At 54.9% G+C, this 17,471-nt stretch overlaps 1 protein-coding gene across 3 annotated transcripts; it reads left to right on the forward strand.

The window, feature by feature from the left end:
• Positions 1 to 3,910: 3,910 nt before the first annotated feature.
• Positions 3,911 to 16,787, forward strand: Cacnb3 (calcium voltage-gated channel auxiliary subunit beta 3). 3 transcript variants are annotated; one of them, XM_008853660.3, is made up of 13 exons: positions 3,911 to 4,007; positions 11,769 to 11,891; positions 12,067 to 12,189; positions 12,724 to 12,839; positions 13,044 to 13,108; positions 13,311 to 13,330; positions 13,524 to 13,604; positions 13,762 to 13,820; positions 13,961 to 14,070; positions 14,304 to 14,455; positions 14,664 to 14,759; positions 14,873 to 15,022; positions 15,455 to 16,787. In XM_008853660.3, exons 1-13 carry the CDS (start codon positions 4,002 to 4,004, stop codon positions 15,767 to 15,769), a joined length of 1,416 nt encoding a protein of 471 aa, XP_008851882.1. In that variant the 5' UTR covers positions 3,911 to 4,001; the 3' UTR covers positions 15,770 to 16,787. The 3 variants fall into 3 exon arrangements, with proteins under 3 accessions (XP_008851882.1, XP_008851881.1, XP_008851880.1); XM_008853659.3 differs by lacking the exon at positions 3,911 to 4,007 and adding an exon at positions 4,943 to 5,086; XM_008853658.3 differs by lacking the exon at positions 3,911 to 4,007 and adding an exon at positions 7,624 to 7,865.
• The last annotated feature ends 684 nt before the right edge of the window (positions 16,788 to 17,471 follow it).

Consider the following 17,471-nt stretch of genomic DNA (forward strand, 5'->3'; position numbering starts at 1 on the left):
GAATTGCAGATGGTTGCTAGCCACCATGTGGGTGTTAGGAACCAAACCTGGTCCTCTGGAAGAGCAGCCCATGCTTTTTTAAAAAATATTTTATTTATTTATTTATTTATTTATTTTAATGTGTATGAGTATATTGCCTGCATGTAGGTAAGTGCACCATGTTGTGCAATGCCCTCAGAGGACAGAAGCGGCCATCAGATCCCCTGGAACTGTAGTTACAGACAGTTGTTAGCTGCCATGTGGGTGCTGGGATTAGAATCTGGGTCTTCTGAAAGAACAACCAGTGTTCTTAACCACTGAGCCATCTCTCCAGCCCCAGCCCATGCTTTTAACCCTGAGCCATCTCTCCAGCCCTGTTCCTTCCCTTTTTAAAGATAAGTTTCTGTTGTGATAAGTGAGTTGCTCATGCATAGAAACTGGTAGAATGGGGCCTTTCCTCTGGTCTTCAGAATTTAAATCCTGGCCACCCACCCCCATCCCGGAATCTTGAGTGCAGGGAGGCACAGAGGCTCTACCCAGAGCCACCCTGAATGTCTTTCAACTGTGCTGATCTCATTTAAGGAAGAACCCAGATTCCTCCCGGCTCTGTAACCCCAGAGGCTTATGGGACTCCAAACATGCAAATCTGGTCAGCCACTTGGCTCAAGCTTCTTACAGCTCATTTCCCTGTCAGGTTCCTCCAGAGTCGTCTTTTCCTCCATGATGGTGGCCACACTACCCTCCTTTCCCTCTGGGCAGTATGCGCCAAGCCAAGCAGAAGACCCTACCCTCTCCAGGTCCTGTTCTCCCTCTTATCCCTTCTCTGGCCTCAGGGCCCCTCACAGCAGTGAGAAGTAGAGTGAGAGGCAATGCTGGGCCCAAGGGGCAGCTGCTATGAGCAGCTAGCACTACTTCCTCTTCAATAATTCATTCTCCAGCAGGCTGCAGACACCATGCCCTTGTTCTGAGCCAGGGATGGCTGCCACAGCTCAGAGCCTTCCACAGGGTGGGAGAGAGAGGCTAGGAGGGGCATAAGGCTGTATGTCCATGATGTGCCTGGTCCTTACCCTTTGTGAAAGGGGCTCCAATCTGGGCTGAGACCACATTCAAGGAGGCAAAGGAGCCCAGTGAGCCAGGGGGCAAGAGGAGGATCTCAGTACAGTGTCTGCACCCAACTCTCTATAGAGTCCTACACAAGAACCCCCTCTTCCCCTGGCTCAGCTCTTACACCCCCTCCATTCTGGGTGAGTCTCCATTGCCCCCAGTTTGGGGACTATTTTTCAAAAGAGCCCTCACCACTTGGGTCTGGTAACCCTGGTCAAATATCTCAGATCTCTTCCTGAACTCACCACTTAACCCTCTCCCCCAACCCCATCTCTTTAACCCAAGCTTCCCTGGCTAAAGTTTGCTTGTGGAACTCGTAGACTGGAGATGGAGGATCTAAACTGACCCCTTGGGTGTGGTGGGCAATCAGAATCCTGAAGTGTTAGGAGTGTGGCAGGAGCTGTTCTTTGCCTGTAGTGAAGGAGAGCAGTAAGGTTCAGGCCAGTCCCTTCCCCAGACCATGCTAGGGACTCTGCCTTCCTTCCCTATGTCTCCTTTCCTCCACCCAGGACAGCTTGAGTTCTGCCCATATGCCAGTTCTGTCTACTGCAATTCCTTCTGCACAACTGGAGTTGCCTAATGCAGGCTATGAAGTCAGTGGGGAAATGGATTAAAACATCTGTGGAGCATTTTTTTAAATTTTTATTTTTTATTTTATGTGTATATTGCCTGCATGTAGGTATGTGCACCCATGTGTGCAATGCCCGCGGAGGTCAGAAGAGGATGTTGGATCCCCTGGGACTGGAGTTACAGACAGTTGTTAGCTGCCATGTGGGTGCTGGGATTCGAACCCTGGTCTTCTGCTAGAACAACCAGTGTTCTTAACCGCTGAGCCATCTCTCCAGCCCCATGTGTGGAGCATTTTGTATGCACCAGGCTGAGCCAGACCTGGGCAGCAGGAGCCTGAGAGCTAACCAAGCACCCCCAGCCACTCACCTTCCTCTCCCATGCAAAGAGGGACCCCAAATCCACAGACCAGTCCCACTGTCTGCCCCAAGGAGGACAAGAGTTAGTCTGGAAGTCATAACTGCTTCCTCAGTCCCTTGGAGGGCCTGGTTTCAGGAAGGAGGGTACAAGCTTTCTGGGTGCAGTCAGCAAGAAACTCTTCAGACATATTTATAGCAAATGCTGTATCAGGGGATGGAGTCTGAAAGTGCCTCAAAGCATCAAATAACACCATGTGTCCAGAGGCAGAGCCCAGGAAAAGAATACTGATTGCAGCGGGAAATATTGAGGATCATGTCGGAGGAACTTTCCCAGAGTAATATTTGGAGCTAGCAATGAGGATTCCCTATAGAAGCTACTTCCGGAGAATTTTCTCAGAAGAGAAAGATTAGACATCTTTCTTGGTCTGGTAGATACAGAAGAATGGACATGGTGAGACACTGTAGTGTGCAGATTCTGTCCTGGTAATTCCCAGATTTTCAGATGTCAGGGCCACTGGGCAGGTTGTACCACACTGGGGAAATGCATGGAGATTGAAAGCCAGCTCTTTTCAGCAGGGTGGCCTCCTGTGCAGAGCTGCTTCTGTGCACAGACCAGCCAGAAGAGTCCCTAGAGACCCATACCTGAGTCCTGACCACTTAGCCAGGGAAGCTGATGAAGGCTACCTAGGAAGCCCTGGGTGCTACATGTGGGAGTCTAGGGTCTGTATGAGCCATGCTGGGGTAGGGGGTCCCAGGAAGTACTCATGCTAGGGACCCCTCTTGGGTAACCTGCCCAGAGACTGTGAATCCACACTGGAGAAGTACAGCTGAAAGATTTCATGTGGGGAGGCAGAGGGTGCGTGTCCTGCCAATTACCTACCTCACAAGGTGAGTCTGTCACAGGGAGTCCTGGGGACCAGGCTCCTGACTCCAGCTCTGAGATTTTTGCCTTCTCTGACAGCAGAAAGAGTGGAAATGAGACAAAGGAGGTATGTAGAGTCACCCCTGTACACCTCCCATAGGCTCAGAGAGGACTGATACTTCTGTCTTAAAGCCATGGTTTCTGAGCTATAGGTTCAGGCAGAGGGAGGAGGGAAGAGGGAGGCCAGGGATAGTTGCTTCTCCTGTGGAAACTGAAGCTGCCCCAAGGCCCAAAGGAGCTAGTCCATTAGCTGTGGTCAGCAGGGGAGGCAGGGAGGGTGGGGACCAATCTCTCCCTCCAGGTCTTATTGCCAAGGCAAAACTTTTGTTCCCTCCATTATAGCCCCCAAGAAAAACAAAACAACAAAAAAGGAACCCCCCCACAACCTTTGTCTCGGTAGAGTTGAAGCTGAGTAAGTTGGGGTAGTGTGGCAGTAAGGCAGGGCTAGACCACAGAGGTAGGGGAGGCAGTGCCCTCCCCAGGCACTGTCCAGGGAGGAGGCAGAATAAAGGATGCTCTGAGAAGAGATGCTCTTCCAACTTAGCTCCCTCTGAAATGGGACTAGTGGACAGTCAGATGAGCTGAGAGGGAGGGACAGTCTCCAGAGATCCTCAGGGAATGGAGAGGTGGAGGAGAGGGGTCCTGGGGACTCCCCCCCCCCGAGAAAGTGGGTTCAAAGAAGGGCTGGGGAAGAGAATCTTCTAGCCGGTGCTGAGGTGAGGCTGGAGACCCAGGTCATTCAGTTTTGGATCTGTCTCCATGAGAGGGTCTCCCCCCAACCCACCTCCTGGCCCATCCTCTGTACAGGAACGGGTCCGGTGTGGGTGTTGGGGGTGTGGAAGGACTAATGAGAGACTGGTCCGCTTAGAAGGGTGCAAGGAGAGAGCCGATTGGTACTACACCCTCGCTCCCCCCTCCCCTGCCAGAACTTGGGCTTGTCCTGTTTGACGCGCCCAAGGGAGGGGAGAGAGGGTACTGACCCGAGAAGCAGTCCTGCGACTTTGTCCTCCCCGCAGCCCAGACAGAGCTGGGATGCTGCCCCGCTTGCCCAGGCGCCTCCTGAGACCAGGATGGAGGTAGGAACGCCTGAGACTCTGAAAGGGGACGCAGGAATGTCTCAGAGGAACCCCAGAGCGGCGCGGGCAGAGTGAATCCTGGGGTCCTCTACCGGGGATCCGGGAGGTGGGACGTGGCTCGAGGAGAGAGGGAGCGGGGTCTAGATCCCGGCTGCACCCTCCTGGGCAGCGCCTCCTGCTGGCCAGAGACCGCACGTCGGGCGGGTGCAGCCACCTGGAAGGCGCGGGCAGACACCCGGCCGCGAACCTAGGGGGCACTGTAAGCAGGCACCGAAGCAGCCGACTCGCTCGCCCCGACCTTGGCAGAGCAGAGACCCAAACTGGGAGTTGGGGGGCGGGGAGGAGCACAACCCCGCTGGGTAGTCTCTGAATTGATTCTGCAGGAGCCACAGGGTCGGGACCTGGGATGGGTGGATGGGCATGGCTTTCCCGGAAGCCCGGGGCTTAGAAGCAGAACACCAGCATTCCGATCCTTTTTGGTCTTTCTCCCCGCCGAGGTCTGGGGCGCGGCGGGGGGGGGGGCGACTGTCTTTCCTGGGGCGCTGGGGCCGCGAGGGAGAGCAGAGGCTCCTCTAATGCCCAGGTGCCAGGCTGCCTTTGAACCAGTCCTGCCCTCGGCCTGCAGCTGAGCTCCGCAAACCCAGCCAGGTGGAGGAAAATTCGGAGGGGGAGGGGAGGATGGGGAGGGAGGGCAAGAGATGGGGATGGAAGGACAGTGGGAGGCACCAGATGAACAGTGAACGGGATGGTAGAGAGACGGAAGTGGAGAGAGACTGGACTGAAAGGCGAGGGGGGTGCGAAAAGACTGACGGGGGCGGCGAGAAAGGAGAGGGGAGGGAGGGAGCGAGGGAGGGAGGGAGAAAGGAGGAAAAGGGGAGGAACCAGGAGCTGGGGGGAAAGGGAGAGGGAGGGAGCTGGGCGGGCAGGCGCGGGGCGAGGCCAGGCGTGCAGGCAGGAGCAGTGTGCAGCGGCTGGGTCCTGCTCCCGCCTCGGAGCCCCTGGCCCGGGGGGAGGGGGAGAGGCTGCCAGCCCGGTCTATGTCTTTTTCTGACTCCAGTGCAACCTTCCTGCTGAACGAGGTAACCGTTGGGGCCCCCTTCCCAGAGGGTTGGGAGGAACGCTCTACCCCAAGGTAGGAAGGTGGTCCCCATTTGGGGGAGACTGAAGCCAGGGGAAGGAGGGGAAACAGGAGGGGAGACCTCTGGGTAGGAGAGGAGGGGTCAGCTGGAGCTGGCAGCTCCCCAAATATGGGCTGAGAGAACTGACTGGGGAGCCAGAAAGGGGCTAGATTGGAAGAAGGGCTGTGCCCAGCTCCCTTTGTGCCCCTCTCTGAGTTCCCTGGGGGTGACCTAAGAGCTGGAATGCTAGGGGGCCTTCCTAGAAGTCCTAGCTCCTGCCTCAGTTTCCCCACTCAGTACCCAAGGATTGAGATGTGGCCAGCTTCCTGGCACAAAGAAGCTGGGCTGTTTTCTGGAGGCTCTTAAGACCTCCGACTCCCAAACCTGGTTATTTAGGCTCTCCTGCTTCAATGACTAGGTTGGCTTGAGACCTGGAATAGGCAGGTGTGAGTGTGGTGAGAGATGAAAGGGGCATTGGGGAGGAGAGCTCTGAAGCACCCGCAGGACCCAGGGGATGCCTGCAAGTATGAGGAACTTGAACTCATCTCCTGGGGGGGGGTGCATGGCAACTCATTTCTTGGGAGCAGACTTAGATACCATGGTCCCAGCTGGGGGTGAAGACAAGGTGTGAGAAAGAACTGCTGCTGGTGGCAGGTTCACTTTCCCTACAATCCCAGGACACCTGAGGGTGAAGAGTCCCCCCAAAACCCGAGAAGGAGAGTAGATTCGGGATGGGAGAGAATCATCTCCCAGAAAAGGGCTCTGAGGGTCTTAACTGTTACCTTTCCACCCTCTGGAAAGAGAGAGGGAATGGAAGAGACAGAAAAGAGACAGGAAGCTACAGGGACACCAAGAACCAAGTCACACAAGTGAGAAGATAGTATTTGGGAGGTTCCAATACAAGAAATGTATATGATTATGTACAGTATACATAATTTACTAACAATATGTTACTAACCACTAAATGGACTCAGGAGAGGTGGTTGGGAAAGCTATCTCCCCCAACTGTGGGCACAGGGGCTCTAACAAAGTTGTCAACTCTGTCTAGAGGGAGGAGGCAGACAGGGAGTCTTAAGGTGAAGCCCTTTCTCTCGCCAAGGAAAGAGGGAGATATGACACAGGTAGGAAGCCAGTTGGTTTGAGTGGTCTTCCTCTCCCACACACTACTTTCTCCCACAGATCTCATCAAAGCTTTCCAAACTGTGGCTTTCTGATTTTGCTGTAACCAAGAGGGAGGAACAGAGTTCTGAACTCACCACCCTCCTGGGTGTGAGAAGCTAGGATTGGAAAATGACTGGGCTCGAGGGCACCAGCACACTGTGTGCTCTAGGAATAGCTGGTGTCTGTCTCACATCCTTCTCTTGGGATGCCCAAGCAGGTCATCAAAATTCAAAAGGAAATTTTTGGTCAAGGGATTAAAAAAAAAAAGAAGAGAGCTCATACGGGTAGTGTTTAGGGAGAAGTTTCTTCCAAGATATGGACTGCCTCTCATCCTACAAATCTCAACACTCCTTTGAAGGGGACCGAGGTGCAAAGTGGCTAGAACCCAGGTGGGGGGAGGGGCTTTCTCCTTTCCGACCCCAGGGTGCCCGTCTCCCACCTTCTGCTCCACCCACTGCTTTCATCTCTCCCTTTCGGCTCACCTCTAATAGCCCCTCTCTTCCCCAGTTCCTACGGATGCCTTGCCAATGTCTGGCACAATCCTTGACAGGGAAGTGAGAAAGAGAAACTCCATCCTGGCTCAACTAGGATGAAATCTGCCCGCGCAACAGGTGTGGGGAGGCCTACCCCGCGCACCCAAACTTCCCTTAAGACTTGTCAGGCGGCATGGGCCTTCATTGCAACCCAGAACTGAGTGGGCCGGGCACCTGTTGGCGCAAGAGCTGATTTCATAGCATCAGAATGGGGTCTCAAACCCATTGCTCTTCAGTACCATCGCGGGGGGTTGCTCTGGGAGTCTCCTGGACCTCCGGGGCCCAGACACTCAGAGCTCTCTCCTGAGACCCCCGCCCCGCCCACTGCCACTGCCCGTCCGCCCCGGCCTCTTTCCCGTCTCCCGCTTCCTCCCTTGGCCTCCAGCCGTTCTTTCTCTTCCTCCAGCTAGCGGATCACCCGCACCCTCTTCTTTCTCCGCTGGGGTCGCGTCTCCTCGCCGCGTCTCGGGGAGCGTCTCGCCCCCTCCCCTCCCCCGCGCCAGCCCTTTGTTTCCCGGCGGAGCAGTTCCCGGGTTGCCCAGCGTCCCCGGCTCCGCATCTCTCTTCGCCCCGCCTCCTCCCAGCCTGGATCCGCCCCGCGCGCAGCCTCTCGGCGCTTCCTCCCCGCAGCCCCTGACCCCGAGGTGCCGGGGACCCACCTTCCCGGCTTCCCGGGCCGCGGCGCCCCCGCCGCCCGCCTTCCCCGGAGGGGGCCAGGTGGGCGGGCGCTAGCGTTGGGGGAGCGGGCTCCAGATTCCTCAGCCGGTTGGCTCGGGGTGGGACCGGCTGCGCTGGGGGGTGGGGAGGGGAGCGGATCCGAGCTGCCGGCAGCTGGTCCTCGCGGCTCGCTCCCTCCTTCGCACTCGCGCTCTCGGCCGCCCGCAGGGCTGCGCGGCTCGGTGGCATCTCGGGCGCGGCCCGCCGTCCTCGCCCCTGCCTCCGGGCCGCTCCCGCTCCCGCCCCCGGCGCCGCTCGCTTCCCCCCCAACCCCGGATTCCCCCATGTATGACGACTCCTACGTGCCCGGGTTTGAGGACTCGGAGGCGGTGAGTGTCCGTGGGGAGGGTGGGGGTGGGGGAGTTGGGGTGACACCTCTCTCTTCCACCCTTCCCCCAGTTCAGGACTTTGAGAACCGCCTGGGCGGCGGGGCGAAGCGCGTAGAAGGGCTTTCTAGGAAAGCGGGGAGATGGGTTTTCATGGCCAGGGCTCCCAAGTGCCCCAGACCTAGACCCGGGAGCATCAGGTGTAGGCACGGTGGGGCACTGTAGGGGGAAGGCGCGAGCAGGTGGCCCCCAAACTCAAGACAGACGGGGCACGGGGAGGAAGGGCTGAAGGCCCGGGCACTGAGGTTTTAGAGGGAACATGCAACGTCTGGAGTTAAAATGCTGGGTTTATGGGCTCTGAAGACAACACGAGAGACTGGGCTCCAGGGGAGACACTCCAGACCAGTGCCTCAAATAAATGACAAATAGGGAAGCTGGAAGAACATTCGAGTCGGGTGCCAGCCTCTCCAGACCGAGGAATCATAGAACTTGAGGACCTCCATATTCCTCTCTGCCCTCCACCTCTGCATACCGCCTGAACTCCTCACCCTGCCTCTAGTCCAGCTTCTCTCTCTCTCTGACTGAAAGGCCACCAGCCACATGGGTGGGCCATGGGACTGAGTTCTAACCGTTCCCCAGCACCCTGCTGAGGTTTCCTCTTAGCCCTGGGCATCCTGAGCCTGCTCAGCATGGAGGACCAGGAGGTGAGGCCAGAGGAGCTAAGAGCCTGGGGGTGGAAAGGAAGCTCTTTGCTCAAAGAACCAGGCAACCAATAAATATTTAATTCTCCTCTTTGCTTTTATCTCCTGACCCACTGAGACAAATCGGCTCATTAGGCAGTGATTCCCGGAGCTCAGAAAGAAGAAAGGATTGCCTGGAAAGGTGGGACAACAGTGGGGAGCAGCTTTGCAGCCCCTTGGAGCCAGCAACCTTCCCTGGACTGTCCCACCTGAAGGCCTTCTTAGGAAAGGACCTCAGGATGGCTTAGAAAGGTCCCCTGATGGGGTGGAGGGTGGAATACTCCTGGCTCTTGAAAGTACCCCTAGGTCAAGTCTCCTCCTGTCTGAAGCCCTAGGTAGTTGAGTACTGAATCTCAGAACAGGCATCTGTCAGTCGTGTCTGGGAGTAGGCTCCTTCCGGGCCCAGTTTTCCATGGGGCTCTGGGGCTAATTACATTGCCACTAGAGCAGATAGATGAGTTTCAAGGCTCGAGTGGGCACCTCTTTCTGGTAGTTAAAGGGACAGCTGGTGTAGAGCAAGGTAGCAGGGTGCTTGAGAGGAGACCTCTCTCAGACTGCAGGGCCCTGGTGAGAAGTCAAGCGCTGTTGCAAGGAAGAGACTGGCCTATGGATGATATGTGAGGGCAGCCTCCTGACCCTCTGTGTTCTTGAATTGCCCTCCCCCACTTCCCTGCCTCTGCTGATTCCTTAAGCTTCCTGAGGCCCCCTCTGAAGCAGTAGGAGGGAGATCATGCTCTAAATAAATCCACTGGGCTCATCTCCCTCCTCTTCTTCCCCCATGCCAGGCAAGAGAGGAGCTGCAGCCTGCCCACACACTCACCAGGCAAGGGGGGTACCACTAGGGCCCTGTGCCAACTCTGGCAGCTCCCAAGTACTGAGCCTCTGGTGTTTGGGCATAAAGAGGTGGGGGAGGTAAGACCCTAACATGTGTTCCACAGAGTTTTCTGACCTCTCTAAGTGATGCCAGGGCAGCATTGGCATTCCGAGGACTTGGGAATCAGGGGCAGGAGCTTACATTCTGAGCAGAAGCTCATAAAATATTTAGGAGGAGAGCCTGTCATTCCCTTCCTAGAGTTAAGAGGTCATCTGGCCCAGACAGGAGCACTGAGGGCTAAATTAGGCTGAGAGCTTGGACAGTTGGAAGTCAAGGCCAGACTCCTCCCAGCACCTGCTGGGCACCTAGGAAGTGGCTGATACACACACAGTGTGTAGTCATCCTGCCTTGCCTCCTGACTCTCTCAGTCTGCTGGCCTCTCTTCACTCAGCCAGCCACATCCCACAGAACTAGCTAGCATTTGTGTCCTAAGACACTTGGGATCAAGGTCCCTCACCCTATGCCAGGGTTCTTTGTGGGACCCAGCCTCTCTATCCTGCTATCTTGTTTGTTCTCCAGGGAAAGAGGAGCTGCAGGCAGACTCTACTTCTGTGAAACTGACAGCTTTCTCTTGGTGGACCGTCATGCCTTGGGTCTACTATAGACACAAGCTTTAGCTTGGATTCTGGGGCTGGCAGACACTGAGCTGACCAGCTCTCTTGCTCGGGCAGGGCTGGGGCAGGCATGATAGACAGCAGGTGTGTGCGTTTGCCTTATCCACAGTCTGGCTTCTGCAGCCTTCTAGATGGTCATACCCAGCAGGTTTGAGGGACTATTCCTCAGCCTGAGAACATTCTGGAGCCTTCCTCTTCCATCATGAACCCTCTACCTGGACTCCTACCTTTCCTACTCCACTGGCATTTCAGAATTGAGAGAAGAAACTTAGAGGCATCACTTAGAGAGGTGCTTCCAGGCACCTATACCTTAGGAGGAAAAACTGACAGGAAAGATTCCCTTTTCCCTAAATGAAGGAGAAACCAAGATAGCATAGCTTTCAGCTGCTTGTCTCAAAGTTTAGCTTTCCTTGTTTGATTGGCATCCACCTTGTGGCTTTGAAAGTGAAGTCTGCAACCCTTTAAATGTGCTGTCCTTGCTCCACGACTTTTCTATGGGCAGGACTCAAAGATTCTTCTTGCTCATATTACCAAAGACAGCGCCATCCCCAAGGTCCTGTATCTCAGCTGGGTTGCCTGGCACCAGCATAGCCTCTCTCCAGGGCCCAATATCCCTTGGGCCCAGGGAAAGAGTAGGAACATACAGGCCAGGTGGTAGGTGTGGCCCAGCCTCACCTGTATTCGGGTACCTAGCTTTGTGTTGCTTTCTCAGTCTATTTGCTACTCACATCCAGAATAGCAGGTGTGGGAGGAAAAGATGTAGTGAGTGGGAGAGCAAAGGGGAGGGAAATTTCAGGAGTCGGCAGCTTTGGGCCCAGCCTTTACCCTGAAAGGTCAAGCTTTTCTACTGTTTGAGGGCCTTCAAGGCCATGTAGTGGTCAGATGGCCATATCCTGACAGGACCAACCAACACCTCTCGTTTATTTGTTACTGCTTTGGAATTTTTTTTTAAATGTATTATTTCGTGTGCACGTGTGTGTGTGCGCACGCACCATGCCACTGAGCATGTATGGAAGTCAGAGGACAACTCTGAGGAGTTGGTTCTCCTCTTCCACTGTGGGTTCCAGGGTTTGAACTCAGGTCATCCATTTTGAGCAGAAAATGCCTTTACCTGCTGAGCCATCTCTCTGCCCTTCCCCACCTTTTTTGGAGGGAGGGTCTCAGGTAGCCCAGGCTAGCCCTGAACTCTAACTGAGGCTAGACTCAGTCTTCCTTCTTCTACCTCTCAGGTGCTGGGATTGCTGGGGTGCACCATCGTGCTCAGCTCTAGCCTCTCTTAGCAGTCAACTTAAAGGGGTAATATCCAGGCTGCTTCAGACTACTATTAGTGTGAGGGCCCAGTCTCCTGGATTCAGAACCACCTCCAGTATATCCTCTTCATACTTCTCCATTCTGCCCTCTGTTTCAGAAGGCATGGTAGAGAGAAAAAAAAGAGAAAAAAAGTGAGATTTTCTTCAGAGTTACAGTATTAATAGGTGCGTGGCAGTGGGGCCTGGATTTTTGCACTAATGGATTGGGCCAGCCTGCCTGGAGCCTCAGACACTGGGAGGCTGACAGAAGGCAGCATAGGGGTCAAACCGTGCCCTGGAAGATGGAGAAGCAGTGCCAGGGTTAGGAGGGTGTCTGTATGGTACCCTTTACTTGGAGCCTAGGAGTCACAGCCTCTCTTCCATCCCAGGGTTCAGCCGACTCCTACACCAGCCGCCCCTCTCTGGATTCGGACGTCTCCCTGGAGGAGGACCGGGAGAGTGCCCGGCGCGAGGTGGAAAGTCAGGCTCAGCAGCAGCTTGAGAGGGCCAAGGTAGACATTCTGGCAGGAGGCCAGGTTGGGTGCAAACCTGTGCTGGATGCTGGGTCCCCAGGGTGGGGACAGAGTAAACATGAGTGTAGAAAAGTGTGTGTGTGTGGCCGGCAAGAGGCTTCTCATCCAGGTCCTCTGCCTCCCCCATGAGGTGACTGATGGTTTAATTCCCCAGCACAAACCTGTGGCATTTGCTGTGAGAACCAATGTCAGCTACTGTGGTGTGCTGGATGAGGAGTGCCCAGTCCAGGGCTCTGGAGTCAACTTTGAGGCCAAAGATTTTCTGCACATTAAAGAGGTGATCAACCCCATTCTCCCCAGCAGCCTCCTACAGCACTTAGTTTCCCAGCTGCTGTCCCGCCCCCTCTTCAGTTTTGTCTATAAGTCCCAGCGCCTCCACTTTTACCCTTATGCACACCTGTATACCCCTCATACCCAAGATATGATTGCAAGGGTCTCTACCCTTCTAAGACCCGTCTGGGTCCTCAGGTTCTGTGTCTGTAAAGTGGGCAGTTAGAGTATCCAACTGTAAGCGTCTCCCTTGATGCCACACTCTGAGGCCCCATGGCTTGTGACTTGGCTACCCTTTGTTGAGATAGTTGTCTTCTCAATAGCCTTTCCTCTGCCCCTTATCCAACTGTAAGCGTCTCCCTTGATGCCACACTCTGAGGCCCCATGGCTACCCTTTGTTGAGATAGTTGTCTTCTCAATAGCCTTTCCTCTGCCCCCCTTAAACCAGTTTCCCGAGGCTTCCCTGCCTCCTTCACAGTGAGCCAGGCAGAAGCCCTGGCAAACTTCTCACAGCTCCTTCCTGATCCCGCCCCACTCCCAGAAATACAGCAATGACTGGTGGATCGGGAGGCTAGTGAAAGAGGGCGGGGACATCGCCTTCATCCCCAGCCCCCAGCGCCTGGAGAGCATCCGGCTCAAACAGGAGCAGAAGGCCAGGTGAGAGCAAGGCTGAGATCAGTAAAACACTGTCTCAACACATGCACCTGACCCACAGAACTTAGCCATGCACTTACACAGTGCATATCTATACACACGTAATTGCGCACATAGCATTCATGCTCAGCTCTCATGAAAGGAGGTAGAAATTTCTACCAACAGAGACACATTCATATTCTACCCTTCCCCTTCCCCTTCTCTCAGGAGATCCGGGAACCCCTCCAGCCTGAGTGACATTGGCAACCGACGCTCTCCTCCTCCATCTCTAGGTAGCCTCTCCCCAGCTTGCCCACCTTGGGCAGATGGGTAACTAAGACGAAGTGGCAGGGGATTCTTCTCAGTGAGCTTTGTGGGAAGGGGTGGGTAGAGGGGTCAAAAGAGCTGGGAGAGGCCAGCTGGGGAAGGGACTACCATGTCCCTGGGGCCTTTTCCCTTCACCAACTTTAATCTTTTATTTCCTTTTCCAAAAAGCCAAGCAGAAGCAAAAGCAGGTGAGTCAAGAAAGGGACCTGGGCCAGGGGAGGGTATGGATTATGGCTCTGGGGACACTTCTGGGCAGTCAGTTGCTAATGCCCAGCAGAACAGGGGAGGGAGACCCAGAACTCTCGACTCTGCTCCCAGAGCAGTCAGGCATAAAGCGGGCACCAGGCCAAGATTTTGTCTGACCTCCTGGCCATTCTGCAGACGGAACATGTTCCCCCATATGATGTGGTGCCCTCCATGCGGCCCGTGGTGCTGGTGGGACCCTCTCTGAAAGGTTATGAGGTGAGAGGAAATTCCCAACCCCAGAGTTAGCTCTTCCAAACCTGCCACAGGAAGGCTTCAAGGGCAATGGGAGGGTCTGTGTGGAGGGGGTGGACTCTGCTTGGGGACACTGCCTCTGTCCAGGAGCCTTCTGTCAGCACCACACCCTGTCTTCCAGGTCACAGACATGATGCAGAAGGCACTCTTCGACTTCCTTAAACACAGGTTTGATGGCAGGTAAGCTTCCCTGTCCTGGAATGGAAAATCATTGTCTCTTCCACATGCCCAGAGCTAGTCACCTTTAAAGGGAAAGTTCAAGAGCTGGGTAAGGAAGGCCATAGGTCAGAAGGCAGCTGTGACTCTCCACCCCACCCTAGGATCTCCATCACCCGAGTCACAGCTGACCTCTCACTGGCGAAGCGGTCTGTGCTCAACAATCCTGGCAAGAGGACCATCATTGAGCGCTCCTCTGCGCGCTCTAGTATTGGTGAGGGCTCCTTTTCTCCTGTTTCTCTGCCTACTGGATGCTAGTGAAAATCCCCTTCTCTTCCCCAATCCTTTTTGCCCATGTCCACCAACAGCCCCAGCATTGCCCTCCTTGATTCCCTAGTCCTCTGCCTGCCCAGGATGTCAGGTCCTTCCTGTCTACCATGTAGCAGTCCTCAAAGCCCCGGAAGTAGCATTGGGCAGAGCCCTTGGTGAGCTGCTCCCCTTCCTTAGCTGAAGTACAGAGTGAGATTGAGCGCATATTCGAGCTGGCCAAATCCCTGCAGCTAGTGGTGTTGGATGCTGATACCATCAACCACCCAGCACAGCTAGCCAAGACCTCACTGGCCCCTATCATCGTCTTTGTCAAAGTATCTTCACCCAAGGTAAGTGAGCTGGGGTGATGGGGGACCCACAGAGGGTGCTCCCTAGAATGTAGTATATCATTGCCTAAGTCCTGCCTGGGGTGATGGGTTCCTTTTCCTGCCGTCCCTTAACACCACTGTGAGTCATCCTCTCCTGGTACTTACTAATGTAATAGTCCAAGTAGTGGATGTGCCTCGTTCCAGGCCTAGCTCTCCCCTTCTACCTCAGGTACTACAGCGACTCATCCGCTCCAGGGGGAAGTCACAGATGAAGCATCTGACTGTGCAGATGATGGCATACGATAAGCTGGTTCAGTGCCCACCGGTGAGTGCCTGGGTCAGCAGCAATCACTCCCTATTCCAGAGTGTGGGAGATACAGAGATAGGTAAGGCTGTCTGTCCGGAGAAGGTCAACCTTCCCACATCCTCCCTCCCCAGGAGTCATTTGATGTGATACTGGATGAGAACCAGCTGGAGGATGCCTGTGAGCACCTGGCTGAGTACCTAGAGGTTTACTGGAGAGCTACTCACCATCCAGCCCCTGGCCCTGGACTTCTGGGTCCTCCCAGTGCCATCCCTGGACTTCAGGTAACCACTTTCAGTGGATACAAATGTGCAGGCTAATAGCCAAAGCAAAGTCCTACCCTACCCAGAGCCAAGGGACTGCTGAGCTCTCGGCTCTGCTGTAGTTTGCTATACATGGGCCAAGGAACTTCCTGATTGAAGAGAGTACAGTAAATCGATGAGATGAGCAATCAGAAATGGGCCTTCAAGGGGTCAAAGGAAACATCCTCTCCAAACCTTTCTCCCAGTTGTTTCTGAAGGAAAGCCTGACTTTACAGGAGCCTAATGGCTCCAGTTTTCTGTATCTGACCTGGAAGAGTACCCTAGTTTACTTTCAATTTTGTATAAGTATGAACTGAGAGCAGAGAGGTAAGAATTCCCCCACCCTGCCAGTGGTGGGAGGGAACAAAGGCCAGGTCTGTGCTGCCTCACTTAGAGCTATTGTGTGGCCCCCAGAACCAGCAACTGCTGGGAGAGCGAGGTGAGGAGCATTCACCCCTGGAGCGGGACAGCTTGATGCCCTCCGATGAGGCCAGCGAGAGCTCCCGCCAGGCCTGGACCGGATCTTCACAGCGCAGCTCCCGCCACCTGGAAGAGGACTATGCAGATGCCTACCAGGACCTGTACCAGCCTCACCGCCAACACACCTCGGGGCTGCCCAGTACTAATGGACATGACCCCCAAGACCGGCTCCTAGCCCAGGACTCGGAGCACAACCACAATGACCGGAACTGGCAGCGCAACCGGCCTTGGCCCAAGGATAGCTACTGACCACCTCCTGCCCTAACTTGGCAGGCACGGGCACAGCTGGCCGGGATGCCCTCTCCAGGCAGGTTGGAGTTAGACTGGCATTTGGCTGCCACTAGGCTCAGCTCCCGCAACCCCCTGCCCAGCCCCAGCTACAGGGATGACTGTGGTCCCAAGGTTCTGGGAGAAGCAAGGGGCCTCCTCACCTCCTGGGCACAGTGACCCCATAGGCTCCCATTCCAGGTACTAGCTGTGTTCTGCACCCCTGGCACCTTCCTCACCTCCTGCACAAGAAGCTGCCCCAGTGGGCCATGATCTCAAGCCAAGATCACTTTAGCAGGGGACGTCCCACCAGACTCAGGGAAGGGATGCCCCTTTGAGTGACGAGGGTGGGGGCAACATGACATGAGGAAGAAGCAAGGTTTCTGAGCAGGAACAAGTCCTAAGTCGAAGAGACTCAGGTTTTTTTGGGGTTCGAGGGCCTCCACTCACCTCACTGCCACACGTCAGAAATGAGACAGTCAAGAGCCCGACGTTGTGGTACTCCTGTCCATCAGCTGGGGTGGGACATTTACATCCAGGACTGGAGCAGCAGGCGGGCGAAGCTGGGTTAGACACCTCACAGCTGATGCTCTGGGAGGAAAGGGCCTCACCACATCAGGAAACATCTGACAAAACTAGGGAATTGGATGGACTGTGGTCAAACCAAAAGGAGCCAGCCTGGACTGGAGTTGTCGGGAGGGGGGGGGCTTTGGGGCCCCCTTGCCTTCCTCATTCTTTTACCCTTGCATCTGTCATTTCTGTTTTTCCTCCATGCCTCCTGCAAGATAGGGGCTCCAGACCTTATTCCCCGACTCCTAGCCGCTGCTTGTTACATTAGGGTTAGATGGGGAGAATAGGACACAGTGGACAGCCCCTAGAGGCCCTGTCTACCTGGCTACCCTTGCCTTACGGCTCTAGCGTGTGACCTACAGAGCATGCTCCACAAAAACCTGCCCCACCTCACTATCATCTCCAATAAAACACCATGCACAGTCCCTCAGGTGTCTATCTGCTGGTTCATATAGGTATGTGTCTCATCATGTAGGCTAAGTCTGGCAGAGGTGAAGTATGCCGGCCCCTTTTTCTGTCCAAGGATCCATGGGTGGGAAGGGAAAAATGGCAGTTCCAGGAAGCACTGTCCTAGCAGCCCCACATCCTTGTGTCCTGGTATCTGCAGGCATCTACCTGGCAGTACAAAAGGGACTTGTTCTGAGAGATGAGGAAGAGGCTTAGTGCTTCTGCTGTCCGTGCCTCGGGCCAGAAGGACCCTACAAATAACTACAACCTGAATACCACATACTTGCCCAGCTTTGAGGGGTAAGAAGAGGGCCACTGGGCTTGGAGGGAGGACCATTGATCTGTGGTCGTCTTGTGACATAACAGTGGGGTCCACTCCTTGAGGCCTCTAGTGCCCACCCTTCAACCATCTTCTCCCATGAGCAGTGTTCTCAGCAAGGGTTCAAAGCTAGACGTCAGGTACATAGCACAGAAGTATGGCTATAATTGCTTCCCTTTCTCATCCTGTGTAAAGCTCTCTAGCAGGTAATGGGGACAAAGCCCCGAGTTAACCGAGACAAGAAGGGTGTACTGTGATCTTGCTACTGTGCTTTGCCAACTGCCCTCTAGTGCTCCCTTCAGACAAGACTGAGAAGTTGGGCCTTTCACAATGTGACCATCTTTCATT

Source organism: Nannospalax galili, unplaced genomic scaffold (assembly GCF_000622305.1).
Source record: "Nannospalax galili isolate Female #2095 unplaced genomic scaffold, S.galili_v1.0 scaffold867, whole genome shotgun sequence".
NCBI lineage: Eukaryota > Metazoa > Chordata > Mammalia > Rodentia > Spalacidae > Nannospalax > Nannospalax galili.